At 42.9% G+C, this 25994-nt stretch overlaps 1 protein-coding gene across 20 annotated transcripts in view; it reads left to right on the top strand.

The window, feature by feature from the left end:
- Positions 1-25994, top strand: part of ANKHD1 (ankyrin repeat and KH domain containing 1) — a 199477-nt gene that overhangs the window by 57876 nt on the left and 115607 nt on the right. For all 20 annotated transcript variants that reach the window (XM_065555838.1, XM_065555831.1, XM_065555847.1 and 17 more), the window contains exon 3: positions 21928-22084. In XM_065555838.1, the coding sequence (XP_065411910.1) occupies positions 21928-22084 (157 nt within the window). The remainder of the gene's footprint in view (positions 1-21927; positions 22085-25994) is intronic.

Here is a 25994-nt window from a genome sequence, read left to right as displayed (position 1 = left end):
AATTATTCTCTTAAAATTTTTTTTAAAAGTGTTGGGGGGAGGATGCCTGTGGCCTGATTTTCTTTTTCACAGGTTGGGTACCCAAAATTAGTTGAAACATGAAAATCTTGGTTGTAATCTCTGCCTCAATTTCCCATTTGTAAAATAGGAATACCACCTAAAAGGGTGTCATGAAGATGAATTAATTAATGTTTGTGAAACATTCAGATACTGCTGTGATGAGTGCCATTAGAAAGCCCCTGAGGAAATTAATGATTCTGTAGCCAGTGCAGGGTTTAGGTCATGTGCAGAAATAAGTAATGGCCACATGCTCAGAAGGATAAAAGGAAATACTTGGGATAAACCCATTCACTGAATGGGTAATTACTATGCAGTGAATGAAACATGAGTCCCTGAGGATGGGGGAGGATGTGATCACGTAATTAAAGAGTGTGTCATAATGTGTATACACGAAAGTGAACTAAGATTACCCAGGCAACTTAAATTCTGATATTTTTAATTTACGTGTTTTGACTTTATAGAGTCATAGATTCTAGGACTGGAAGAGACCTCGAGAGGTCATCGAGTCCAATCCCCTGCCCTCATGGCAGGACCAAATACTGTCTAGACCATCCCTGATAGACATTTATCTAACTTACTCTTAAATATCTCTAGAGATGGAGATTCCACAACCTCCCTAGGCAATTTATTCCAGTGTTTAACCACCCTGATAGGAACTTTTTCCTAATGTCCAACCTAAACCTCCCTTGCTGCAGTTTAAGCCCATTGCTTCTTGTTCTATCCTTAGAGGCTAAGGTGAACAAGTTTTCTCCCTCCTCCTTTGCAACCTTTAACATTTTAAAATGTTCTTTGAATGTAATTTCCTAGATTTTTTTTTTAAAATAATCTTTAAGAAACCCAACAAATTCAGTCATAGGTAAGGCTAAGAGTTTGTCTTGGATATTTTTAGTAAAAGTCACAGACAGGTCTCGGACAATAAAGAAAAATTCACGGACGCCCGTGACCTGTCCTTGACTTTTTTACTAAAAATATCCATGATAAAATCGGAAGGGACTGGGCAGCTGTGGGGTGGCTGGGAGCTCTGGGGCACCCACCACTCATGGGGATTCAGAGCTCTAGGGTCCCCCTGCCCCCACCTGCAGAGGGGAGCTGCAGGGTACCACTGCCCCCTCCCCAGCATTGGGGAGCTGTGGGAATCCCCCTGCAGCCACTGCAGTGGGGAGCTGCCAGGGTCCCCTTGCCCTGTGGCAGCAGCTGGGGAGCTGCCAGGGTTCCCCCGCCCCATGGTGGCAGCTGGGGAGTCTGGTCTCCACCCCCCCCCCCCCCCCCCGGTCCGTCCGGCACGGTGGCAGGGCTACCTTACAGCTCCGTGCTGCTGCAAGAGGAGGCAGGACCCTGCAGCTCCCAGCCGCCAGGGCTGAAGTCACAGAGGTCTTTGGCAGTCATGGATTCCGTGACTTCCATGACAAAATTGTAGCCTTAGTCATAGGGAACCATAGTGTTCCACAGGGCTGGAACGACAGCTGGTTGAAAGAAGGTAGCATTTCACTTTTTTTTTTCAAAACTAGTTCCACTTTCAGTTAAAAAATTTTCATTTAAAAAAAATTTTTTTTGAAAAGTTTCACTTCAGTGGGGAGGGAACACTTACTCTCATGTTTTTTGTGTGTGTGAGTGTAGGAAAGTAATTTTGAAAAGTCATGTGGGGCTTTTTCACAAAAAAAATTATTTTCGGTATCAACATTTTTGTTTTGAATTTTCTTCAAGTGGGAAATTTCAAAGAAACATTTTTATGAAACTTTTGATCTAGTCAGAATACCATTTTTTGACTTTGGGTGAAAAATTTCAACCAGCTCTTTTTGGAATGTTTAGATCAGATCTATACCACTTGAGCTAACAACTTACCACTGCCAACAGCTACTTTATCTTCTATCCAGAGTTGCAAACAGTAGAGGCTCTCATTTCTTCTCACTGCTGACAGGGCATTCTAAGGGCTTTCAAATTTGTAGGAGTTGTGGAAAAAAAATTAATAATTCATCTTGCCAATGAAAATTGTTGCAACTCTCAGGAAGACTCTTTTTGCTTTGTATCCAGCTACCATAAGAGAGTTTACTTGGAGCATGAAGGAGTATTTGATAAAATCGTATCCTACGTTTTACACAACAAGAGAGGCACTAAACTTACAAATGCAGTTGACAGTTTCAGAAGGACTTGTATGAATACAGGATGACGCTACTGTTGCAGTCTCAATGGAAATCTTGCTTGATCTAGTTATCAAAGAACTGAAACCACATAAGAATGAATTGGAATAAGTATTTAGATAAGTATGGAATCTTTTCATTGCTTGACCAACATGACTGATCCTAAATATAAAGTTCAGACTGATCCAAAACAGGCGGAGAGGTAGCTGAAATATCGGTAATGGAATGAAATATAGCGTTCTTTCCTTCCCATCTATAAATTTGAAGATCCTAGATTTACAGTAAACTGACAACCTCCTTTGCATCTGAATTGTAAATTTTTAAGAACTAGTTAGCTCAACTTCAGTGGTGTTTTTAGCCTATTTGGTTTAGTTTAGCGTTAACTCTTAATAGGCCTGGTGTAGAAAAAGCAAGTGATGTTTTTACCAAGTATCACACATTTGGGCAGATACAAAAGCATGGTAGACCTAATAAGCTAATAGACTGTGGTCTCTTATCGGTATTCCTCTGATTTAATTACAGAATTGTTAACTCTTCTTTTAGGACAAAATGCCTTTTTATGATGATTTTCTTTATAAACATAATTATATCTTAAAGTATGTGGTGTTTCATTTAATAAAACCTTAGTGGTTTTTTTCAGGTTGAGGCAAACCAAAACTGCATCATACCATGCAGGCTGCAGAGTTTATGAACCCTAAGTTCTTTGGACTTTCAGGCTTGGTACACTTGAAATACCAAGAGTCAAGGACTGTTGGAATAAATGAAGCTTTTATTTAGTGTCTAAGTGAAATCCAGAACACGTAAGTAGAAGAGCAGATGATAAATAGGTAAGAGGGAAAAAAAATAACACAGGCACTGCATACAAACAAACAAAGGGCAATATTTTTGTATGAGCATTTCACAGCAACTCATTTTACCAGCTTCTTCCCTGGCCAGATTTACTAGAAGAGGGCATCTGACTCTGCCTTGTAGCCAGTCAGAGGCAGTGATTGATGAATAACTAAATAGACCTACATGCAAGGTCTCATTAAGGTGGGTGCCAAGCCCAATCACCTTATCCTTCTACCTTAACCTGATCTACTTCAGGCAATTGGACAGATGCTCCGTAGCACTGGGTCTCAACCTGCAGGCCACTTGGAGCCCAATCAGCACACAGCTGCGGCCCATGTGACAACCTCAGGGCCGTACAGCTAGTATATATGTTGTGTGGATGCGGCCCACATAACACACAGAGCTTCATATGCGACCCATGATAGTAAATAGGTTGGGAACCACTGTTCCATTGTCTCCCAACTCAACAGTAAGTCTAAGGATCTGTGCACTAGGAAGTTAGTGGCCAACTTTCACAAAACCGTGAGAGTCAGATCAGCTGTGGGCCTCTATAGTTGTCTAGAGGTTATATAAGACACCAGAAAAGCCCAGTCTATGCTCTTCATGGTCACAAATCAAGATTTCTCTCTGGCCCTAGTGTGACACTATTCTTTTAATTACCAGAAGCCTTGTGGGCAGGAAGGTCCTTTAGTTACATTTATGGCAGGCTACATTTCTGCAAAACTTCTGAATTGCTTCCTCATTTAAGAGAAGAAACCGTTTTTAAGCCTTAAATTAGGCTCTGCTGAACTTGCATGCATGACAGTTCCTCCCAGTTAATAAGGCTTATATCATTACTTTGGAACAGAGGTAAAACAATGAAAATAATTTCTTGCTAAACCTGTTCAGTTCTAGGTTCCACATTTTTAAACCCAGAGCCCTTAGGAACAAGGAAAATCTGGCAGACATTGAAGGGGTGTAAAAACAAAACAAACCTTCTCCTAAAAACAGGACAGGTTATCACTTCAGATAATTTAGGTCTATATTGCCTTAATTTCTGTTGGATCCACTACTGGCTTTTGTAGCCCACTGTTACTACTAGGGGAGGCTGCTGCTGTCTTTAGTATGCAGCATTCTTGGGGAAAGTACTTCTGTCTCCTTTAAAGGGTAATTGTATTCTTGTTGCCTCGGTCTTCATCCCCAGCTGGTATAGACAATAAAAACGTATGAATTGCTTCAGAAAGTTTTCATAGGATTGTTTTGTTTGTTCCACACGCAATCAGTCTAACCAGCTTTCCCTATGTTGGAATACTAGGTATAACTCTTGGCTTCTGTTTCAGAGTTCACTGTATTGAGCAAATAGAGATTGAGAAACACATTCATTACATTGGAAGCTGGTATACTTGCATGTGACTTAGAGCCTTTTAGGCTCTGAGTCGTAGTTTTTCTGTAAAAGTCTTGATCTTGGAAGATGATTTTGGGTGGGCATTGGGAATTCTTCTTCCAAGGGCATTTTTCTTGGGAAATCAGTGTTGCGTTAACTGATTGAAGTCATGGGGCCACTTGAAAAACTCAAGTGCAGTAAATTGGCTGTACTGTCCACAAGTTCTGAAGAAATAGTGTGTGAAATAATGGAGATAGTGATTAGCATATGTAATACATCCTTAAAAGCAGCATTACTCCATCAGCAAATTTCGAGTCCACAGAAAAGGAGCCAAAGGAGATGTTGTGAATTAGATTGAAGAGCTTTACTTCTATTTTAGGGACATGGTATAGTTGAGTATATTGTAGCTTCACCTGCTATAATCAAACCAGCCTGGCTTGTGAATGGAAAATCCTGCCTTCTGAGTGGAAAAACTAAATAAAATAAAGGTGACACTGGTTGTCACTAACTTGGACTATAAAAAGTGTTTGATCAATTCTTGCCATAAGTGCAGAAAACAACAAAGGGGAGCTTTTATGGGTGGAAATGAAATGATAACCTTTTAAGGAATTAGAGAAATCTTACAAATGAATTAAAATAGGACTTTTTCCATAATTCTCTGACTTGTTGGAAGCATAAACTAGCAAAATAAAAACTGGTCATATGCTGATGAACTGTAAATGCAGAGTCCTCTGGGGAAAGCCAAAGATGATGATGTCACCTACTCAGACAATGTCCTTCTGTTGTATGGCAGTAGTTAAAACTGGACAATTTTCCAGAAGCAGGTTGAGTGTTGTACACTATGATGCCAGTAGAGTTTTTCTGCCCTTTAATGCATCTTTGCTTCAATCCCTTCTACAGGAAGAAAGTACTGAGAGAGTCAAGGCACTGAATTTGGTTAGGAGTATTATGGGACTTGCATAGGTATATGGCCATCAGGAAGTTTAGACATGAAATTAGACGAAGGTTTCTAACCATCAGAAGAGTGAAGTTCTGGAACAGCCTTCCAAGGGGAGCAGTGGGGGCAAAAGACATATCTGGCTTCAAGACTAAGCTTGATAAGTTTATGGAGGGGATGGTATGATGGGTAGCCTAATTTTGGCCATTAATTGATCTTTGACTATTAGCGGTAAATATGCCCAAAGGCCTGTGATGGGATGTTAGATGTGGTGGGTTCTGAGTTACTGCAGAGTATTCTTTCCTGGGTGTCTGGCTGGTGAGTCTTGCCCACGTGCTTAGGGTTTAGCTGATCGCCATATTTGGGGTTGGGAAGGAATTTTCTTCCAGGGCAGATTGGCAGAGGCCCTGGGGGTTTTTCGCCTTCCTCTGCAACATGGGGCAGAGGTCACTTGCTGGAGGATTCTCTGCACCTTGAAGTCTTTAAATCATGATTTGAGGACTTCAGTGGCTCAGGTTAGGGGGTTGTTGCAGGAGTGGGTGGGTGAGATTCTGTCTTGTGCAGGAGGTCAGACTAGATCATAATGGTCCCTTCTGACCTTCAAGTCTATGACTCTATAGATCTAGAGATGGCCAAGACTAATTTTTCTTGGAAAGGAGAAAAAATAAGAGGGACTGGGATGTTTCTAACATCATGAAAGTTGGGGAACAGATCAGTAGCTCATCTTTTATCTTGTCCCATAATACAAGAACACGTGACTAAAATGAAAGGGCAGTGAGTCCAGGTGGATGGCTTTGATGTATAGCTGAGCTTTCTGACAAGACCATAGGTCCTGAGTTTTAAAGACATAGGTGGGCTCCCATCCTTGAGTGGAGACATCCATTACCAGAGTCTTTGTAGGTAGAAGTGCAGAGAAGGGTACTCCACTGCATACTTCAATAGGGTCTTTCCAGCACTTTAATGAGTAGGAGGACTTCTTGTGGGACACTACCATCATGTTTGTGGTATGTGCGTGTTAGATACACTGACTTCAGCTACAGTGATATGGAGCAAAGGTGAAGTCTGACAAATTGTCACATAGGTGCATGAGATTGTGTCCCCCAAAAGCCTGAGGCATGTTTGCATTGATGTCTTTGGATGAGCTTGAAGTTGTTTTGTCTGAATTTCACTATAATACAAAATCTTTCTTGTGGAAGATAGATTCCAGGTCAGTCAAAGTTAACTCTGCTTCTATGAACTCTCTGCGCGGAGAGAGCAGCTGTGGACTTCTCTGATTTTCAGGCCCAGTGTGGCAAAGAGCTGTTTTGAACTGAATTGGTCATCTGTGGGGGTTACCTTCCTCGGATCAACCTTTGAGATGGGGTAGTCATTGAGATGGGGTAGACCTGGATTCCTTGTCTCTTTTGTTGAGCTGCCACAACTGCCAAGCATTTGGTAAATATCCTTGGTGTTGTGGAAAGGCCAAAGGCCAGGACCCTGTTCTGGTCGTGAGATGCTCCTACTAGGAATCTGAGCTATATCCTGTGAGCTGGATGTATGGATATGTGAAGATAGACATTTTGGAGGACAAGAACTATATATCAATCTTGAGGCTCTAATGAAGGAATTATGGAGGCCTGAGTCACCATCCTGACTTTGAAACAATTTATAAATTTGTTGAGATGTAGAAGGTCAGAATGGGACACCAACTCCCTTTCTTCTTTGAGATAAGAAAATAATGGAACTAAAACCCATGCCCCCTGAATTTTAAAGGCACCTTTTACTCTGCTTCAGGTTGGAGAGAGGAGTCAACTTCCTGTTTTAACAGTATTTTGTGAGAGGTGTCCCTGAAAAGGGATGGGGAAGAAGGGACTGGAACTGGATAGAATAACCCTTGAGAAAAATTTTCTGGGCCTCCTGGTTTGAAGTGATCTGAGTCCAGGCTTCCCAGAAATAAGAAATAGTTGACATAGCAGAGCAAAGAATGGAAGATGGGAGATACTGGAGCAGGGGTGGCCAACCTGTGGCTCCAGAGCCACATGTGGCTCTTCAGAAGTTAATATGCGGCTCCTTGTATAGGTACCAACTCTGGGGCTGGAGCTACAGGTGCCAACTTTCCAAAGTGTCGGGGGGTGCTCACTGTTCAACCCCTGGCTCTGCCACAGGCCCTGGCCCCACTCCACCTCTTCCCGCCCCCTCCCCTGAGCCTGCCGTGCCCTCACTCCTCCCCTTCCCCCTGAGCCTCCTGCACACCACGAAACAATTGATCGGGAGGTGCAGAGAGGGAGGGGGAGGCGCTGATCAGCGGGGCTGCCGGTGGGCAGGAGGTGCTGTGAGCCGGGGGGGAGGGACGGGGGGAACTGATGGGGAGGCTGCTGACCTATTACTGTGTCTCTTTGGCAATGTACATTGGTAAATTCTGGCTCCTTCTCAGGCTCAGGTTGGCCACCCCTGTACTGGAGAAAAAGTCTCAGACTCTCAATACTGGTCTCATAACACCTGCGTAGTGGAAGTTGTGAATTGTGTAGCAACGGAGGAGGAGTCTGAGGGTAGTAATTGCTTGAAGCCCTACTTCTTTCTTGGTTGTTCCAAAGCCCTCTGCAACTGGGGCTGGCACATTTGCTTTATCCTATTTGTGTCAGTGTCGCTCTTTCCTGCACCGTAGTGCAGTGGAAGATTGTTCTATGAGTAGCTATTCCAGGTGTTTGGTTTTGTCTTGTGCTGCAGCAAGACTATCACTTGGAGCTTGCTACACATGGACCTACTAGAAAAGAATATGAGATGACAGTCCTGTGTGGATAATGAGAAAAATTAAAATCATCATTGTTAGCACATCTCTGCACAGCATCTCACCTAAATTTGGTGGGAGGGTGTAAATATCTTTAGATTTCTACAAGCCAAAATTAGATACAAAAGATGCAGGTAGAATTTGCAAAATTTTGTTGAGATGACCGCCTCTAACTGTCTGGAATGGGGATGGATATTTTGTACCACGGTGCAGTCCTTCAACTTACAGTACTCAATCTCTTGTTATCTATCTCTGTCTGAAAGTAAATTTAATGCTCTGCACACACCCCTTTAGCTGCTGAAAGGGAAGAGGAGCACTATCTATCTCTTCCTTCATGCCTCCTGGCTACTGTGAGGAACAGAGGAAAGAAATCTGTGCTCCCTGTCACCAATTTTTTGTGGCCACCTCTTAAATATCTCTGATGCCTGCCTCTTCTGCTGTTCATAACTTTGCTAGGCACCAGCATAGATATGATTCTTGAGTTACACTGTTACCCACAAGGTTCTTGAGTAATATCAGAGAGAGTCTTGTTTGACCGTTTTGCCAAAGAGAAGCAGTATGAAATTATCAAGAATGTAGCATTAAAGATGTCTATGTGCAGATTTAAGAAGAAAACAACTCCACTGGTTTACACTTTGAAAGTTCTCTGCAATTATTGTCATTTCTTATATTGGAAGGTAACACTGGGAAACAACTGAGTGCACTGGCAATACGACTTAGCTGCTAGAAACAAGAACCAGCATTATGTGACTAGCCAGATCTCTGCAGACCACCAGCAAATAACCTGCATATCTGTAGTGATCAATGGACAGTTTGACAGCTGCTACTTTGAAGCATCAAGTATAGGTCATGGCTGTCCGCAGGACTAGGTGACTAATGGTCTGATCTTGCCTCACAAATCCTGCAATTGTAAGAATAATTGAAAAAGCAAAAATTAATGGAGAGAATTCTAAACCTTTCAAATCTGGTGTATAGGGAACAGAAGGGAAAACAGTGCAGGTCTCTTGAGGGATAGTGAGGCATGTAGTAAGAGATAAGGCAGATATTACTAGGAAACTATTTTCTAGCTCATCAATAATTTAAGGCGCATGCTAGAAACAGAGGAGTTGCCTGTGGGCAGAAGATGAAAGATTAATGTAATGAAGAGTAACACCAGAACAGGTAAAAAAATAAACCAATGCAACTTTAAACGTACCAGGTTTCACGATGAAGCAGAAGCATTCTAAGGGTATGTCTATATTACCCGCCGGATCGGCAGGCAGCGATCGATCCAGCGGGGGTCGGTTTATCACGTTTAGTCTAGACGTGATAAATCGACCCCCAGGTGCTCTTCCGTTGACTCCTGTACTCCATTGCCATGAGAGGTGCAGGCAGAGTCGATGTGGGAGTGATAGCAGTCAAGACACCGCGGTGAGTAGATCTAAGTACGTCGACCTCCGCTATGTTATTCACGTAGCTGAAGTTGCGTAACTTAAATTCTTTCTCTCTCTCTCTCTCTCTCTCTCACACACCCGTTTACCAGTGTAAACCAGGGCTTAGAGTATAAACCACTGCTATTGGGGGTTTTCTTTCCAGTTTTGATAATTCTCTGGAAATCTAATTACTTGGCAACAAAAGAGACGCTAACATGACACTTTAAAACTTGATGTAAGGTTGGACCTGGGAAATAAGATGTGAAAATCTGATCATCATATGGGGTAAGGTCTAGGAATTACTCATCAGGGATTAGCAGCTTACTAGCAGAGTACAGTTTTGGTTAGTTTATACTAAAACCCAATTTCTTCGAAGTAGTAGTGATGATAGAATTGTGAAAGCAGAAGAAATAATTTACTTTATCTTCAAGAAAACTTTTGATATAGCATTTTGTGAAATACCAATTTAAAGTTAGCAACTATAATACAACTTGATATATTACCAGTGTTAAATATATGGTTACTGGTTAGATGTCACTAGAGTGAATTAAGAAGATAATGCGAGGATTGCGTTAGGCTCCCGTCTTGTTCATACTACCTGGCAGATGGCGTATGCAGCTACTGTACAGGCATGCACATGACTAGCTTTGGAGAATTTGTCCCAAACAAAAGGGAGGCAGGATTCAAAAGAACTTGGAAAAACTGAGTGGGGTTGGAAATGTGGGGACAGAAGTATGTTGTATGTATTTAATTTCTAGACTATGTAAAACTTTAAAGATAAGGTTGAAAAATAGTTGCATATTACAATATCAGGACAAGGAGTTGGGGGAGGTGTTACCCAGTTTTAGACTAACAGATTTTTAACAGTTAGGAAAGTAAACAATCCTGGAGTGTATACAGGTATAAAGCATGTCAGGAGATCATAGTCTTGTTCATAGAGAATAAGACCATGTCTAAGGTATTGAGCAAAACTCAGTATATATTACAGGATATACAAGGATATAATATCAAAGAATTCTGAAGAAACTACAGAAATGGGTATCAAAGATAAGGAGTCTGCAAGGTGTTAGAGAATTAGTGGAAGCAGAAACTAGAAAAGAAGCTTGAAAAAAAAACTAAAGATATTTAGTGTTGGGAAGCTTATGTTGTAAGTTGGAAGGTAATCCCCTCAAGTATACAAACTTGAAGTGGGAGAGGACCTGTCACTTAATTTTGTACTTGATTTTCATTTTTAAAAATTTACATATATCAGTCATATGAAGCATGCAGACAATTAGTCACAGAAGAAAAAAGTATCAGGGGGTAACCGTGTTAGTCTGAATCTGTAAAAAGCAACAGAGGGTCCTGTGGCACCTTTGAGACTAACAGAAGTATTGGGAGCATAAGCTTTCGTGGGTAAGAACCTCACTTCTTCAGATGCAAGTAATGGAAATCTCCAGAGGCAGGTATAAATCAGTGTGGAGATAACGAGCTTAGTTCAATCAGGGAGGGTGAGGTGCTCTGCTAGCAGTTGAGGTGTGAACACCAAGGGAGGAGAAACTGTTTCTGTAGTTGGATAGCCATTCACAGTCTTTGTTTAATCCTGATCTGATGGTGTCAAATTTGCAAATGAACTGGAGCTCAGCAGTTTCTCTTTGGAGTCTGGTCCTGAAGTTTTTTTGCTGTAAGATGGCTACCTTTACATCTGCTATTGTGTGGCCAGGGAGGCTGAAGTGTTCTCCTACAGGTTTTTGTATATTGCCATTCCTGATATCTGACTTGTGTCCATTTATCCTCTTGCGTAGTGACTGTCCAGTTTGGCCAATGTACATAGCAGAGGGGCATTGCTGGCATATGATGGCATATATAACATTGGTGGACGTGCAGGTGAATGAGCCGGTGATGTTGTAGCTGATCTGGTTAGGTCCTGTGATGGTGTTGCTGGTGTAGATATGTGGGCAGAGTTGGCATCGAGGTTTGTTGCATGGATTGGTTCCTGAGTTAGAGTTGTTATGGTGCGATGCGTGGTTGCTGGTGAGAATATGCTTAAGGTTGGCAGGTTGTCTGTGGGCGAGGACTGGCCTGCCTCCCAAGGTCTGTGAAAGTGAGGGATCATTGTCCAGGATGGGTTGTAGATCACTGATGATGCGTTGGAGAGGTCTAAGCTGAGGACTGTAGGTGATGGCCAGTGGAGTTCTGTTGGTTACTCTTCTGGGCCTGTCTTTGTAGCAGGAGGCTTCTGGGTACACATCTGGCTCTTTTGATTTCTTTCTTTATTTCCTTGTGTGGGTATCGTAGTTTTGAGAATGCTTGGTGAAGATCTTGTAGGTGTTGGTCTCTGTCTGAGGGGTTGGAGCAGATGCGATTGTACTTCAGTGCTTGGCTGTAGACGATGGATCGTATGGTGTGACCGGGGTGGAAGCTGGAGGCATGAAGGTAGGCGTAGCAGTCAGTGGGTTTTCGGTATAGGGTGGTGTTAATGTGGCCATCGCTTATTTGTACAGAGGTGTCTAGGAAGTGGACCTCCTGTGTAGATTGGTCCAGGCTGAGGTTGATGGTGGGGTGGAAGCTGTTGAAAGCATGGTGGAATTCTTCCAGGGTCTCCTTCCCATGGGTCCAGAAGAAAAAAGTTGTCAGAATGTAGTCTGCCTTTAGGCTAGTGTAATCATTTTGACTAGCTGAGCCAGGTTTGCTGAATTTGGCCCACTGTTTTAAAATTCATTGTTCTGAATAAATATTCATACACACAAATAGTATGGTGTGTTGAGGAAATGAAAATTTAGGGCATCTTAATATCTTTTCCTCCATCCAGACAAACACCATACTAGAGACTACACCACAATTAACTCTGCCCCATTAGTGATGCTAGTCTCCTTGCACTTCTTCTGCAAATTTCCCATCCCATCACAAATGGACAAGATTGCTCTTCTCCTTTTATACCCTTCCCTTTGCTGCACAGTTCTGGATAATGAAATACTTTGGGAAGCTAGTGCTTTGAAAAATGTTCATGAAAATCCTGGTTTTCAAAAGGCATTTCTGTGTCAAAAATCACCTTCTTTGACCATGTCTGCACTACAAAGTTAAGTCAACTTTATGTAAGTCGACATCGAGCCTCTGAGTTAAGCAAGTTGATCTTGAGTGTCCACACTACGCTCATTGTGTCGGCGGAGTGCATCCTCACTAGCAGGGCTTGCATCGATGCACGAAGCACTGCACTGTGGGTAGCTATCCCATAGTGCATGTAACTGAGTGGAATTTTGGGTTGGGCTTGCAATGCCTTGTGGGACCAAAACGTTGGTGTGGGTGGTTATGGGAATATGGTGTTAGCCTTTCATGATACACTAGCCTCCCTTCTTCCTTCCCTTAAATCAATGGCAAACAAACCAAGCCTTTTTTGCACCTTTTTTCATAAGCCTGGGTTACCCGTGCGGACCCCGCTCAGCATGTACACTGTTGTGCTCATTACAAACACCTCATACCTTATCCTGCAGAATTTACACAGCGGATACAGGAACCGCTGTATAGAACAATGTGATGTCACGCAGGCAGCCCTGCTGGAAGACATAAAGCGGAGCAAATCGCAGTAGCTGGCAACAGTCATGCATCACCTTGACATAGTTGAGCACCATTTTTGGGTCTGGGAACCAAGCACTGATTCGTGGGACTGCATTATGCAGCTATGGGATGACTAGCAGTGGCTGCAGAACTTTTGAATGCATAAGGCCACTTTCCCAGAACTGTGTGAAGAGCTTTCCCTAGCCCTGAAGCTCAGCAATACAGTAACTCTTCACTTAATGTTGTAGTTATGTTCCTGAAAAATGCGACTTTATGGGAAGCGATGTTAAGTGAATCCAATTTCCCCATAAGAATTAACCTGAATGCGGGGGTTAGGTTCCAGGGAATTTTTTTTGCCAGACAAAAGACATTATATACATATACAGTATAAGTTTTACAGAATTTTAAACAAACAGTTTAATATTATATACAACAGTGATGTTTGTGAAGCTTGGTTGAGGTGGTGGAATATTTCCTGGGGAATCCCTTCCTGCTAAATGATGAACTAGCACTCAGCTGAGCCCTCAAGGTTTAATACGTTGTTGTTAATGTAGCTTCACAGTCTACAAGGCAGCATGGACTGAGGCAGGAGGGAGGGGAAACAATAGATGCTGGGCAATAGCTGCAAACACTTTCCTGCAAAAACTGAACATGATGATGAGCCCAGGCTATCCAGCTGGAGCGCACCACTCCTTCCTCCTGACAGCACATGCATGGCTGCACAGGTGCTGACTTTCCAAAGTGCTGGGGGGTCCGTGCATGAGAGAGAGAGAGAGAGAGACATGCATTGCCCCTTTAAGTATGCTGACCCCACTTCAAGTACGTTGCCCTTTTAAGCAGATCAGCCAGTTCAGACTAAGCAACAGCTTCCAGTAAGCTCCCTCCATTCTGTCCTGGAGCCCTGTCCCCTTCCTCTGCTTTGTGGGAGGGGGGCGGGGAGGGCGGGGCAGGAGCAGAGGGACATCCTGATATCAGCACTCCTCTCCCCCAGCAAGCAAGCAGCTCGAAGGCAGAGGGCAGGGCAGGAGCAGCATGGCAATGGGGGGAGGGCCACCTGAACTGCTGCTGGGTAGCTGCCGAGCCACATACCATACAGGGAATTTAGGGGAGCTGATGTGGGGGGGGGGGAGGCTACTGCCCCCCCACCCCCCCAGTTCTAATCCCCACAAGGAGGGGTTGCTCTTCGAAGGACTCCTGCAAGCAGTCGACAAAGCAGGCAACTGCCAAACGACGTTATAAGGGAGCATTGCGCAACTTTAAATGAGCATGTTCCCTAATTGATCAGCAACGTAGCAACAAAACAACATTAACCAGGACAACGTTAAGTGAGGAGTTTACTGTTCTGACAGTGGAGAAGCAAGTAGTGATAGCTCTGTGGAAACTTGCAATGCCAGACTACTACTGGTCAGTGGGGCATCAGTTTTTAGAGTGGGTAAATCTACCATGGGATTTGTTGTGATCCAAGTTTGCAGGGCCATTAACAGACTTCTGCCAAGAAGGGTAGTGACTCTGGGCAATGTGCAGGATATAGTGGATGGTTTTGCTGCGATGGGGTTCCCTAACTGCAGTGGAGTGATAGAACACATATCCCTGTCTTGGCACCGGACCACCTTGCCAAAGAGTACATAAACTGAAAGGGGTACTTCTCAATGGTGTTGCAAGTGCCGGGGCCGTTTCACCGACATCAATGTAGGATGATCGGGAAAGGTGCATGACACATGCATCTTTAGGAGCACAAGTCTGTTCAGAAAACTGCAAGCAGGGATTTTTTTTTCCAGACTACAAAATAACCATTAGTGATGTTGAAATGCCAATTGTCATCCTGGGAGACCCAGCCTACCCTTTGCTCCCGTGGCTCATGAAGCCATATACTGGCAGCCTGTTCAACCATAGTCTGAGCAAGTGCAGAATGTGCCTTTGGACATTTAAAGGGTCGCTGGTGGTGTTTGCTTACTAGGTTAGACCTCAGTGAAAGCAATATCGCCATTGTTATTGCTGCCTGCTGTCTGCTCCATAATATCTGTGAAACAAAAGGAGAAAAGTTTCCAGGAGTGTAGGGGGTTGAGGCAGATTGCCTGGCAGTCATTTTGAGCAGCCAGACACCAGGGCAATAAGAAGAGCACATCGAGGGGCTCTGCGTCTCTGTGAGGCTTTGAAAACTAGTTTCAGCAATGAGCCTGAGTAATGTGACACTTATCTGTGTTGTTCCTTACCAAATTGTTCCCTCCATTGCATTTTCTCCCCTGTAAACTCCACCCCCACCAACCACCGTGTGTGTGGCATGAATAAAGAGCTTTTTCTCCTAAATCCATTGTTTTATTATGCGCACAAATACAGATAGCAAAGAAAAGTAAGATAACCTGGGGCAAAAGGGCTGATAACACTGAGTGGGTGGAGGTGGGGGTGGGGTGGGGAGAGACAAGGCAAGTTTTCTTATAGATGCACTGCAATAACAATCAAAGGTGTGGGAATGGGTACCTTCTGGTCCTTTTGCACTCCCCTGATGTTGAGTGTAAGGGATATTGAACCCTCCCCCTGCCTCATAGGATGTTTGCAGGAGGAGGATGTAGAACTGGTTGATGATGGCAGTAGATTCAGCACAGGCTGCAGAGGGACTCTAGCATCCAGCTTCCTTTCTTGAATCTCAACCAGACACCTCAACATGTCTGGCTCTTTCATAATCCGCAGCATTTCTTCCTGCGTGGCACACTCTTGTTCCCTGCATGCTCACCTGTCCTCCCTGAACATGTCCAGGTTCTCCGACAGTGTAATCTTCCATGCTCTGAGCTCTCTCTTATCCCTCTCGGAGGCGCACATTAACTCATTGACTGTGTCCTCCCGAGTCGTCTCTTTCCGTCTTCTAATCTGGGAAAGTCTCTGTCCCGATGTGGAGGATGCACAGACCGACAAGGTTTCAGCTGAAAGGAATGTAAAGCACAAGGGTAGCATTGACAGTGCATACATTGTTTCTGGTGCAAGGTTAATTTTTTTATTAAAAAGAACACCCCTCAATACACTTCACTGCAAGCCACAAAGTAATCACAATCACTGGCTATTGCAAGAGTCAGTTTGCTGCTCCAGCTGTGGTGAGTAAGGCCATGAGGCATGGGCGAGAGGTCTTGTGCTGCTGCTTTTGTGAAGACATAGTTGGAATCACAGGTTGGAACTTGAGAAAAGCCCCCTTTCCCCTAGCAACCTGGATGGTGCTTGAGGACAGGCACCAGTATAAAGCCCCCCCCAAATAGTTAGGTATTTTTACAAAAGCGGGAGGGTTGGGGAGAAGGGAGACCAACAGGAAGCAGCCCTTTTTTATGCTGCTTGCAATACATGGTGATCCCTTCCAACCACAACCATGGCACATTTAGGAAAGCATGGTTGTGTAACCCAGATTTCACCAAACGGGGTGGATTGTTTTGTGAATTGTTTGAGGTTTAAGGGCTAACACTGAAAACTTCCCCCATTTCCCCAAGTGACCCTATGCAATATCACTCTCCTGAGGATAACAGAGGTGGCAAGGAAGTAGATGCTGCAAGCATCTGGGTACTGACTTGGTCCTTATGCTGCAATGCTGTGTGTTGCAATGATGCCAGCAGAGTTAATACTGGAGTGGTGCAGGAAAGTGTTCTATCGTGGTGGATGAAATAAGGCAGGCCTTCCTGCAAACCTTCTGCAAAGGATTGCAGAGTACCTCCATGAAAGCTTCCTAGAGATCTCCATGGAGGATTCATGGTCCATCCCCGCGCACATAAACATTCTTTTTCAGAGAGCACCCTGTGCATAGCTGGAGTGGCCACAGATACCCATTACACCTACTTTTTTTTTTTGTTCAGATTAAATATAAAAAATAGCATATAACCCCTACAATTTGATTGGAAATGTGTACTCACCAGAGGTGCCTTCCCTGGCATCATGCACCACCACCAACTGGTCTGGTAAAAGGATGGGCTCCCGGGTTAAAAACAGTTCTTGGCTGTCAGGGAGAATAGATCCTCTGCTCGCCTGTTTCACGTTCTCGTTCTCCTCCTCCTCATCAACAATGTTCTCCTCGTTATAGCTTGAGGTTGCCTGGGGCCCTGGGAGGTATCTATGGAGCGTTTTGAGGTAGTGGTGGGGTCACTGCTGAGAATCGCACGCGGCTCCTCACGCATGTCTGTGGGGCAGAACCAGAATGACCACTTCCCTTGTCTTCTGGTATGCTTGCTGAAGCTCCTTCATTTTCATGCAGCACTGCTGCATTTCCCTGTGTAGCCTTTCTCTCCTCCTTCCCCCCCTCCCCCCCCAATACCCTCCATGATCTTGGCATAGATGTCAGCATTTCTTCTGCTGGATTGGAGCTCTGCCTGCACAGACTCTTCTCCCCACACAGAATTAAGATCCACCACCTTCTGTGTACTCCATGCTGGAGCGCGTTTGTGTCCTTGAGCTGGCGAGCTCTCCATGCTGATCAAACAGGAAATGAAAATTCAAAAGTTCCCGGGGCTTTAACAGGGGAGTGGCTGTTTTCTGTGTACCTGGCTGACATGCAGTGGAGTTGAAGTGCTCTCCAGAGCAGTCACAGCGGAGCACTGTGGGACACCTCTTGGAGGCCAATGTGTTCGAGTTACACAACGCAGTGTCTACAGTATACCCATGTCGACCCATGGATGTCGAATCAAGGGCTGCGCCTCTCGTGTAGATGAAGTACAGAAGTTGACTTTAGAGGCCTCTTAGGTCGGTGGAAGCGACTCGATAGTGTAGACATACATTATTAGATCAACTTAATGCGGCTTATGTTGACCTAAGTTTGTAATGTAAACCAGGCCTTTTATCCAACACGAATGCCTCTGGACTAGCAAAATCTGTTTCCTGTGCACCATGTTAGCTGCCAGTTTTGGAAGTAGGAAACATTACTGTGGACATATAAGAAAATGAAGTATTGTAATCTTGGCGGGGGGGAAGCCAGCTTTCTGCATACTGCATTGGAGAATAGAAGTAATACATATAATGTTTTGTCTACTAACAGTGGAATATAGGGTTCAGTTCTGAGAAGTAAGGCTAATACAATTTTTAATTTTGTTAATAAACAATGAATATATGTCCATTCAGAATGCTGCAGCAAAAATCATTTTCCTAATCTGTCACCTTGACCATGTTATCCCTGTTTGCATCATTCCACTGGCTTCCTCTTTATATCAAACATAAGCTATTTGCCTTCACTTTCAAGGCCCTTCATGTTCCACCCTACCTCTCTTATTCAGCATTGAAAGATTGATTCCTGCCTCTGATTTGGCCCATGATGCCATCCTCTATCATCCACTTGTTAAATGATCAGAGAAGCAACTTTGTGCTTTTTCCTCTGCTGTCCTCTCATGCTTAGGAAAAAGTCTGCAGAGCCACTTCATTGTTCTTATTCAAATCCTTTCTTAAAACTATTATGCTATGATGCCTACAAAAAACTTAACTGTAAGACTGTTGGTGGGCTGAGACCACTGCCAATCATGCTGACCAATATTCTCATTGTTTGCTTGTACTGATCTATTGGTCGATCTGTATCCATCTGTTGCCTCTTGTGTTCTGTCTAGATTGTAAGCTCTTTGGGGCAGGGATTGTCTTTTTATTCTGTTTGTACAGTGCTGGGCCCAAGGTCTTCTATTAATGAGACTCCTAAACACTCTGATGATAACCCCAGATGGACCCCTAAACTCTTACTATGTACAAATTAGACTTTCTTTTAGATTTTTAAGCTGGAGGAGCCAGAAGCACTGTGAAACGCAGAATGTGAACTTTAAGGCCAATTGTTAACTATTAAACTCATAAATTCAGATTAATTAACAGATTTCTTTGAAAATTCAAGCATGACTTTGAAATTATGATGAAAACGTGATGTACTATTTTTCATACAAAATACCAAGGTTGAACTCCTATTTTGAATTTGTATTCGAACCCAGCTTTAACTAGGAAATTGCAACAGCTCTGCCATAATAAACTCTAATAAGGAGATGAGGTACTTGAATGGTCCAAATGGGTGTCCTCATAGAGAATGTTTTGAGAAGCCCCATGTTATATCTGCAGTGGGAAAGCCCATTTTCTGATTATCTAGTGAATCATGGGGGTGGGAATGACCTCCAACTAAATACAGGGCAAGCTGATTTTCTGGGTAATGCAGAGCTGCTCTTTCTCAAAGAAGCAATGCAGTTAGTAAAGGGATGGATTTTAATATCTGGAAGCGGTGAGAGAGTGTCCCCCTATATCTCCTGCAGGCATTGAAATTTCCCATATTGGATAAAGGACCTGGTAGCTGGTTAGGAAGCTCTTCTTCCCCTCGAAATCTAGGCTTGTCTGTTGATGAATGTGGCTGTAGTTGCTCACTCCTGTGATAGACTTGTTGCTTTATACACCCCTACCTATATCCATAATGGCAATATTCAAATCTAACAAGGATTCTGGAGCTTCATAATAAGACAGTGGACTTGGATCTATACAGCCTTGAGTATTCGAAGTTGCAATAGCAGCATAGGACCAGATTGCAGAAAGTATCGAGCTGTGCAAGTCAGTTCAATGTGATCAGATTATATATTTGGCCCTTGGTCAAGCATATAAGCCATCCTAAATTTTTTCCAGTTTGAAGAAATTTGGTAAGGCTCTAAGGTTTATAACCATAGATCCCTGTACTGGTGAGGAGGTGAATTGGATGCTGTAATAGGTTTCTTATGTCTCTAATTTGGGATTCTTTGAATGATGCTTGAAACTACTTTTAAAGCATGGTTACTAATGCTAGACTCAGGGTTACGAGCTGGGAAAAATAGAAAACATAGTTGAATTTCAAAAGAATCAGAAGGTGTACATATGGCAGATGTTAAGATTTCTGAAATGTGTTGTCCAGAATCACTTTCACAGGGGTTTTATCTTTCTGGTGTGGCCCTGGTTACATCTGTGATTAAATAGCTAGTCAAGACACACTGTTGCTTAGCTTATTAAAGATGACCTACATTTGCTACCATTGAATCAGTGTGTTAGTTTCCAGTAATGTGTAAACCAGTGGTTCCCAAATTGCTCATGCTGTTGACCCCCTTTAAACTCACCTCTGTTCACATGACCCTCCTGATACCTTAGTTGTCAGGTTGGCTTTGCATAAAAGAACACTCCATCTTAACGGTTTACTTTGAAAATTTTGGGTGGATTAACCAATGTGACTCACACAGGGCCTCTGTCTCCTGGGGGCCCTCGAACACTAAACCAAAAGAAGGGTTGGGAACTGAGGGCCACATCAAGCCCACTAGATCCTTTTAGTTGGCCTGCTGCCCCATGTGCTGGAAGAAAGGGATTCCACCAGTCTCCCTCCCTTTCCCATTCTTCCTGCATTGCTTTTGCATCCTCCACATGGAGTTTGCGACCTGCTGCTGGCCATAGGAAGGCATGCTGCTGCTGCTGTGAGTGTATTGTTCTGGCAGCAGATGGCACTTCCTAGCTTTCCTGGCTGGCTGGAGCTGTGGGTGTGAGAGCGCTTTATGGGTATGATCTGTGCAGCATTTTGGAGCCAGCTTCCTAGCTTGGGTCAGCTGATTCAGGCACTGAAGCCCACCCTCTTTCCTAGGATCAGAGCCTGAACCCCCATGAGACCCACAACTTCAAACTGCTGTCTATAGAGCTATACAAGAAGGGAGACTAGCATGAGCTCCACTAGGCTGAGTCTCTGGGTCTAGGCTGGGAGGTTCGGTCCAAAATGCTGTGTAGACATACCCTAATGCTCCAACAGCAGATGGCACTGCCCTGGTGGCTGTTTGTTTAGAAGCTTTCTTGCATCTTTTTTTCTCTTGTCTCATGACCTTCCTGGTACTCTTTCAGGGCCATCCTGTGGGTCATGACTGACAGTTTGGGAACCACTGCTGTGAACTATTGTATTCTGTATGTTACCAAACACTTGACTAGTTGCATGTTTGTACTTGATTTAAGTCTATGCTGCAAGTACAATTGTGCCAGAATGCTTACATTTGTCAAATAGATGGGGCCTTACCTCTGAGTATGTCCTTTGGTACAACTAGCTATGCGGGATAAGCTTCTATAGTTGTACCACACAGTGGTATCAGCAGTGAAAAAGTTTTCATTGTTGGCATTTGAGTGGCATTGAGACTAATGAGGTAAGTTTCCCTTTCTTTTGTATGCTAGTCTGTAGATTCAGAAGTGCATCAGTTTATGTCATAAAGGTCAACTACACAACTGGTACTAAGCTTCATTATTTTTTTTAAAGAAACCGATTAAAAAATTTACTGAGGTTAAAAATCTTACTATACACGGTCATTCAAAAAATCACTGTTTTACTACATTGTGGAGTAAGATACTTTATTTTGGTTTTATCTGGTTTTCTGTGCTTCCGTACATTAAGCTACTTGAAGATCAAACAAATAGTTTAAACTTTTTTCAAGCTTGTTAAAAGCACTTATCCTTGTTGATAACTAAATCCTCAGGAAGCTTTTACGTTTTTTACTTCCTAAGTTGTGGGGAACGTGGGGAGGGGGAGGCATCTGAAAAATTGGAGTGGAAAAATGTTCTTCAAATTCAGATAATCTTAAAGAAGCCAAATGGCATTACATCAAAGCTTCCCAGACATTCACTTTTAGACTTGTTTCCCCTGCTTGTTCTCCACCCCAAGAGTTTTTTCAAAAGGTATAAGCTTGAAATTGGGGCATATAATAGAACTGCAAATAAACATAGCTTTGCTGCTGCTATGCTATAATTAAAATTTCAGATTATAAAAAAGTTATTTTAATTATATTTGATTTTCGAGCATGTTTGCAGATGACTTTTTTTACTAATAGTGCATGTGACTGAAATTTTAAAATAGTGTCTTTGCATTTTTTTGTGTGACTTTCATACTAACCTGATTGATGAACGAACAAACACTGAAGGAATTGGTAAATTGTCCACTGCCGATGGTAAAGCCTTCGCAGATCCTGAGGTGCTCCGAAGACTGACTTCGTCTGTCAGCTGTGCGTTGGATGAAGCTGCTGCTGCATTGACACGGATGAGAGCAGAGAACAATCACAATGCAGGACAAGTGGACAAGTATGTAAAGGCTTACATTTTCATATAATTTAAATTATGGTATCTAAATTGTAGATTTGAAAATGATTTTTTTGGATTTAATTACTTTTGCAGTTCCCACCTCTCGGTCACATAAATCCCTTGCTAGTAGTAGCAGCAGCCATGTTCTCAAATCTCAGGGCATTGCATACCTTACCTCAAGCTGTTAGCTAGGGACTGTAGCAAGGACAGTGTAATAGTGCATTGTAGCATCCTTCCTTCTCTTAACATTTTGAGAAAGTTGCCCTTCTTCCCATTTGGTGTGTGATGTCAGTCTCTCCTGTACAAAAAACTTCTTAAACAAAAGCTTGCTTATAATGGAAAGCCAGCCTCACCATTCCCACAGAGGGTATGTCTACACTGCAATTAGACACCTGCAAGTGGCCGGGTCTGGGCAAAGGGGCTGCAGCCCAAGCTCTGGGATCCTCCCACCTTGCAGGTTCCTAGAACCTGGGCTCCAGCCTGACCTCAAATGTCTACATCACAATTAAATAGCCCGTTGGCCTGAGCCCTAGTCAGCTGGCATGGGCCTCCCACTGGTTTCTAATTGCAGTATAGACGTACCCAGAGATGCTAGTTTTTTTGCCATAACTACTGCCGGAGCAACTTCGAGGGTTGTCTTTTTATGAAACTAAAGGTTAGATAGCTCATTGTCTGGGGTAGTCCTCATAGGATAGTCATCTGCCAGAGGCTGTTGCTCTAAGGTTTTGGAGGAAAAACTAAATTTCCTAATACTTGTCCATGAAACATCTGTCAACTTGATTAATCAGGAGAATATGGCTGCCCCAATGCCCCAGAATCAAGTGATTGTCTTAAGTCCCAAGGAAGCATGCTTTCACATCACTCCTTCAGCAGGAAAGAGAAGTGTCACTTTAAGCTGCTGAAGCCTCAGTATCTTCTGCTTTCAGCTTTTGAAAGTTAAGGGGCAAGATGTCTGTCAGCTTCCCCTCAGATATTTGACATTAAGGTGGTACTGTATGTGGGCCTGGAGGAAACTTGAATAATTGTTGAAATACTGTGTTGTACATACTGCAGAACTAAGATTTGAGGTACTGTTCATGGAGAACAGTTCTTCAAGGAATTTAGAAATGGACATAAAACTTAATTAAATCACAAACGCTATTCCTTTAGCATCTATAAATTATGATGTTTTTAATTATAGCATCATAGATGTGCCTGGCTCCTTTCAAACATAGGACAAGGCCCTTTCCCCTCAGTTTATCATTTGTTAGACAAATAACATACATGGGGATCTGGGGGAAGGAATGGGGTAGTGTATTGCAAGAGCATTTTTATATTTTGTAGATGTTTAAGGCCAGAAGGGCTAATTATGATAATCTAGTTTGACCTTATATAACACAAGCCATAGAATAATTTGTGTATTTAGCTCACTGAGTTGATTATGTGAATTTTTTAAATTATATAATTAAAATAATATACATAATCATTTAGTCTTGAGAATAGCATAGGGAGTGGGCAATACTTGAGCAGATAACAAACGGGAAGAAGAGTTTGGAGAAGATGTATTCTTTGTGTCAACTAGAAGCAAGTTCAATGTCCATAATCATTCATATTGCTTTGTAACTTCTGTTTTTCATAGTCGTTGCTATGAGCATATTCAGCTTCAGTTTGATTCCTTAATAGGTTGGCTTGAATACACAGCCATGTACACAATATATACAGCCAATTCTTTGTATAAAATATTTACTTTGATTAGGATAATAAAATGATTGGATCTATACACTGTTGTATTTTAGAGTATTTCTCTAAATGGAAAAAAAAAATCAAATGGTATGACCTCCGTCTGCAGTAATACACCCCATCTCAAAAAGGGTATTGCAGAGTTCTAGGGGGTTCAGAAAAGGATGATGAGTGATTAAGGGCATGGAAAAACTCTTGTAGGAAGAGAGTTTTGGTTTTTGGGGGGAGGGAGATTTTCTCCTTAGAAGGGGGATGAAGATGTGTAAAAAGATTAAACTAATGAATGGTCTAGAAAAGATAGATGGGAAACTTCTACTCTCCTTGTCTCATAACACAAGAGCAAGGGGAGCATTCAGTGAAATTGAGAGGCAGGTGATAAATTCAGAATTGAGAAAAGGAAATACTTTTTCACTCATCATAGACTCATAAGACTAGAAGTGACCTTGAGAGGTCTAGTTCAGTCTCCTGCACTTAAAAATCTCCAATGATGGAGATTCCACAACCTGCCTAGGTAATTTATTCCAGTTGGGAAGCTTTTTTCTAATGTCCAGCCTAAACCTCCCTTGCTGCAATTTAAGCCCATTGCTGCTTTTCCTACCCTCAGAGGTTAAGAACAATTCTTCTCCCTCCTCCTTGTAACAACCTTTTATGTACTTGAAAACTGTTATGTCACCTCTGAATCTTCTCTTTTCCAGACTAAACAAACACAATTTTTTCAATTTTCCCTCATAGGTCATGTTTTCTAAACCTTTAATAATTTTTGTTGCTCTTCTCTGGACTTCCTCCAATTTGTCCCCATATTTCCTGAAATGTGGCGCCCAGAACTGGACACACTACTCCCTAGTTGAGGCCTAATCAGCATAGAGTAGAGCAGAAGAATTACTTCTCATGTCTTGCTTACAACACTCCTGCTTATACATCACAGAATGATGTTCGCTTTTTTTGCAACAGTGTTAGACATGTAACTAGATTGTGGAACTCACTGCCACAGGAAGTCAGAGACAAAGAACTTCACAGAATTTTGAGAGGGATTGGATATTTATTTGGATAACAAGAACATCCAGAGTTGTTTGAATTAATGCAAAAAAATATTTTGGAAAGGATATAAAACTTCAGGCTTAAGGCTGAAGCCACTCTAAATATTAAGGATTGGGATAAAACCTTTCGGATGGGTAGATTATGCCAAATCTGCCTACTCTGAGGTTTCTTGCACCACCTTCTGCAGTATCTGATGCCGGTTTTTGTTGGAGACAGGATACCGACTAGGTGGACCAAGAGTCTGATCCATTATGTCAATTACTGTCCCATTACATTGTTAATCCTATATTTAAATGTCTGCTGTAGTCACTGAAGGGAATCACAAAAAGCTCAGTCTGGCAAATGACTTCCACCTCCTTATCAGCCCGGCTCCAAGGGTCCTTATCTGGTAACTACTAACATTTTCATTGTCTGAGAAGTGTGTGTATCTCAAGTGAGAATTATTTATAGGGATTCAAAGAGTAGTTTAATAATTGGAATTCTTTGGTACTTTGTTGGAAATTGAAACTCATATATATTCCCGAATTAACAAGTTAACTTTCTCTTCCTATCCAAGTCTGTACACTGAGGGCGATAGAGGAGAGGCTCTTGAGTCAGCTTGTGTACGTGTCACAGAAAATAAATGGGCCCAATTTCTCTTTTGACTGTGCCAACCAGTCCTCGTTTTGAAGGCAAATTTCCATGTCTTATAAGATGCACTGGCAGGAACACATCACTCTGATTGTTCTGCTGGAGTTGATCCTACAGTTATGTGTTGGTAATCATGACTAAGGCTACGTTTTAGGCATGGGTATTTTTAGTAAAAGTCATGGACAGTTCATGGGTAGTAAACAAAAAATCACAGTCCATGACCTCTCCATGACTTGTACTGTACCCTGACTAAATTCTGGGTGCTTGGGGACAGCCTGGGGGGCACCGCGGGTGCTCTGGGGTGTGGGGCGGTTTGGTGGGGCTGGCAGGCTGCCTATCAGGCTCACCGGAAGCGGCGCGGCCAAGGGGGCACCATGCGCTGCCCCAGCCGCGAGCACTGCCTCTGCAGCTCCCATTGGCCCTTAAAACTGTTGCTTAAGGTAATGGCTAAGTATTTCCTGAGCCTTGAGGTCTTTTATGGTGACAAGAGCTGGGGGCATTGGTCATGACGGCTTGATAGTTA

This window comes from Chrysemys picta, chromosome 8, assembly GCF_011386835.1.
Source record: "Chrysemys picta bellii isolate R12L10 chromosome 8, ASM1138683v2, whole genome shotgun sequence".
Lineage (NCBI taxonomy): Eukaryota > Metazoa > Chordata > Testudines > Emydidae > Chrysemys > Chrysemys picta.
This window is presented reverse-complemented; position numbering and strand designations above follow the sequence as displayed.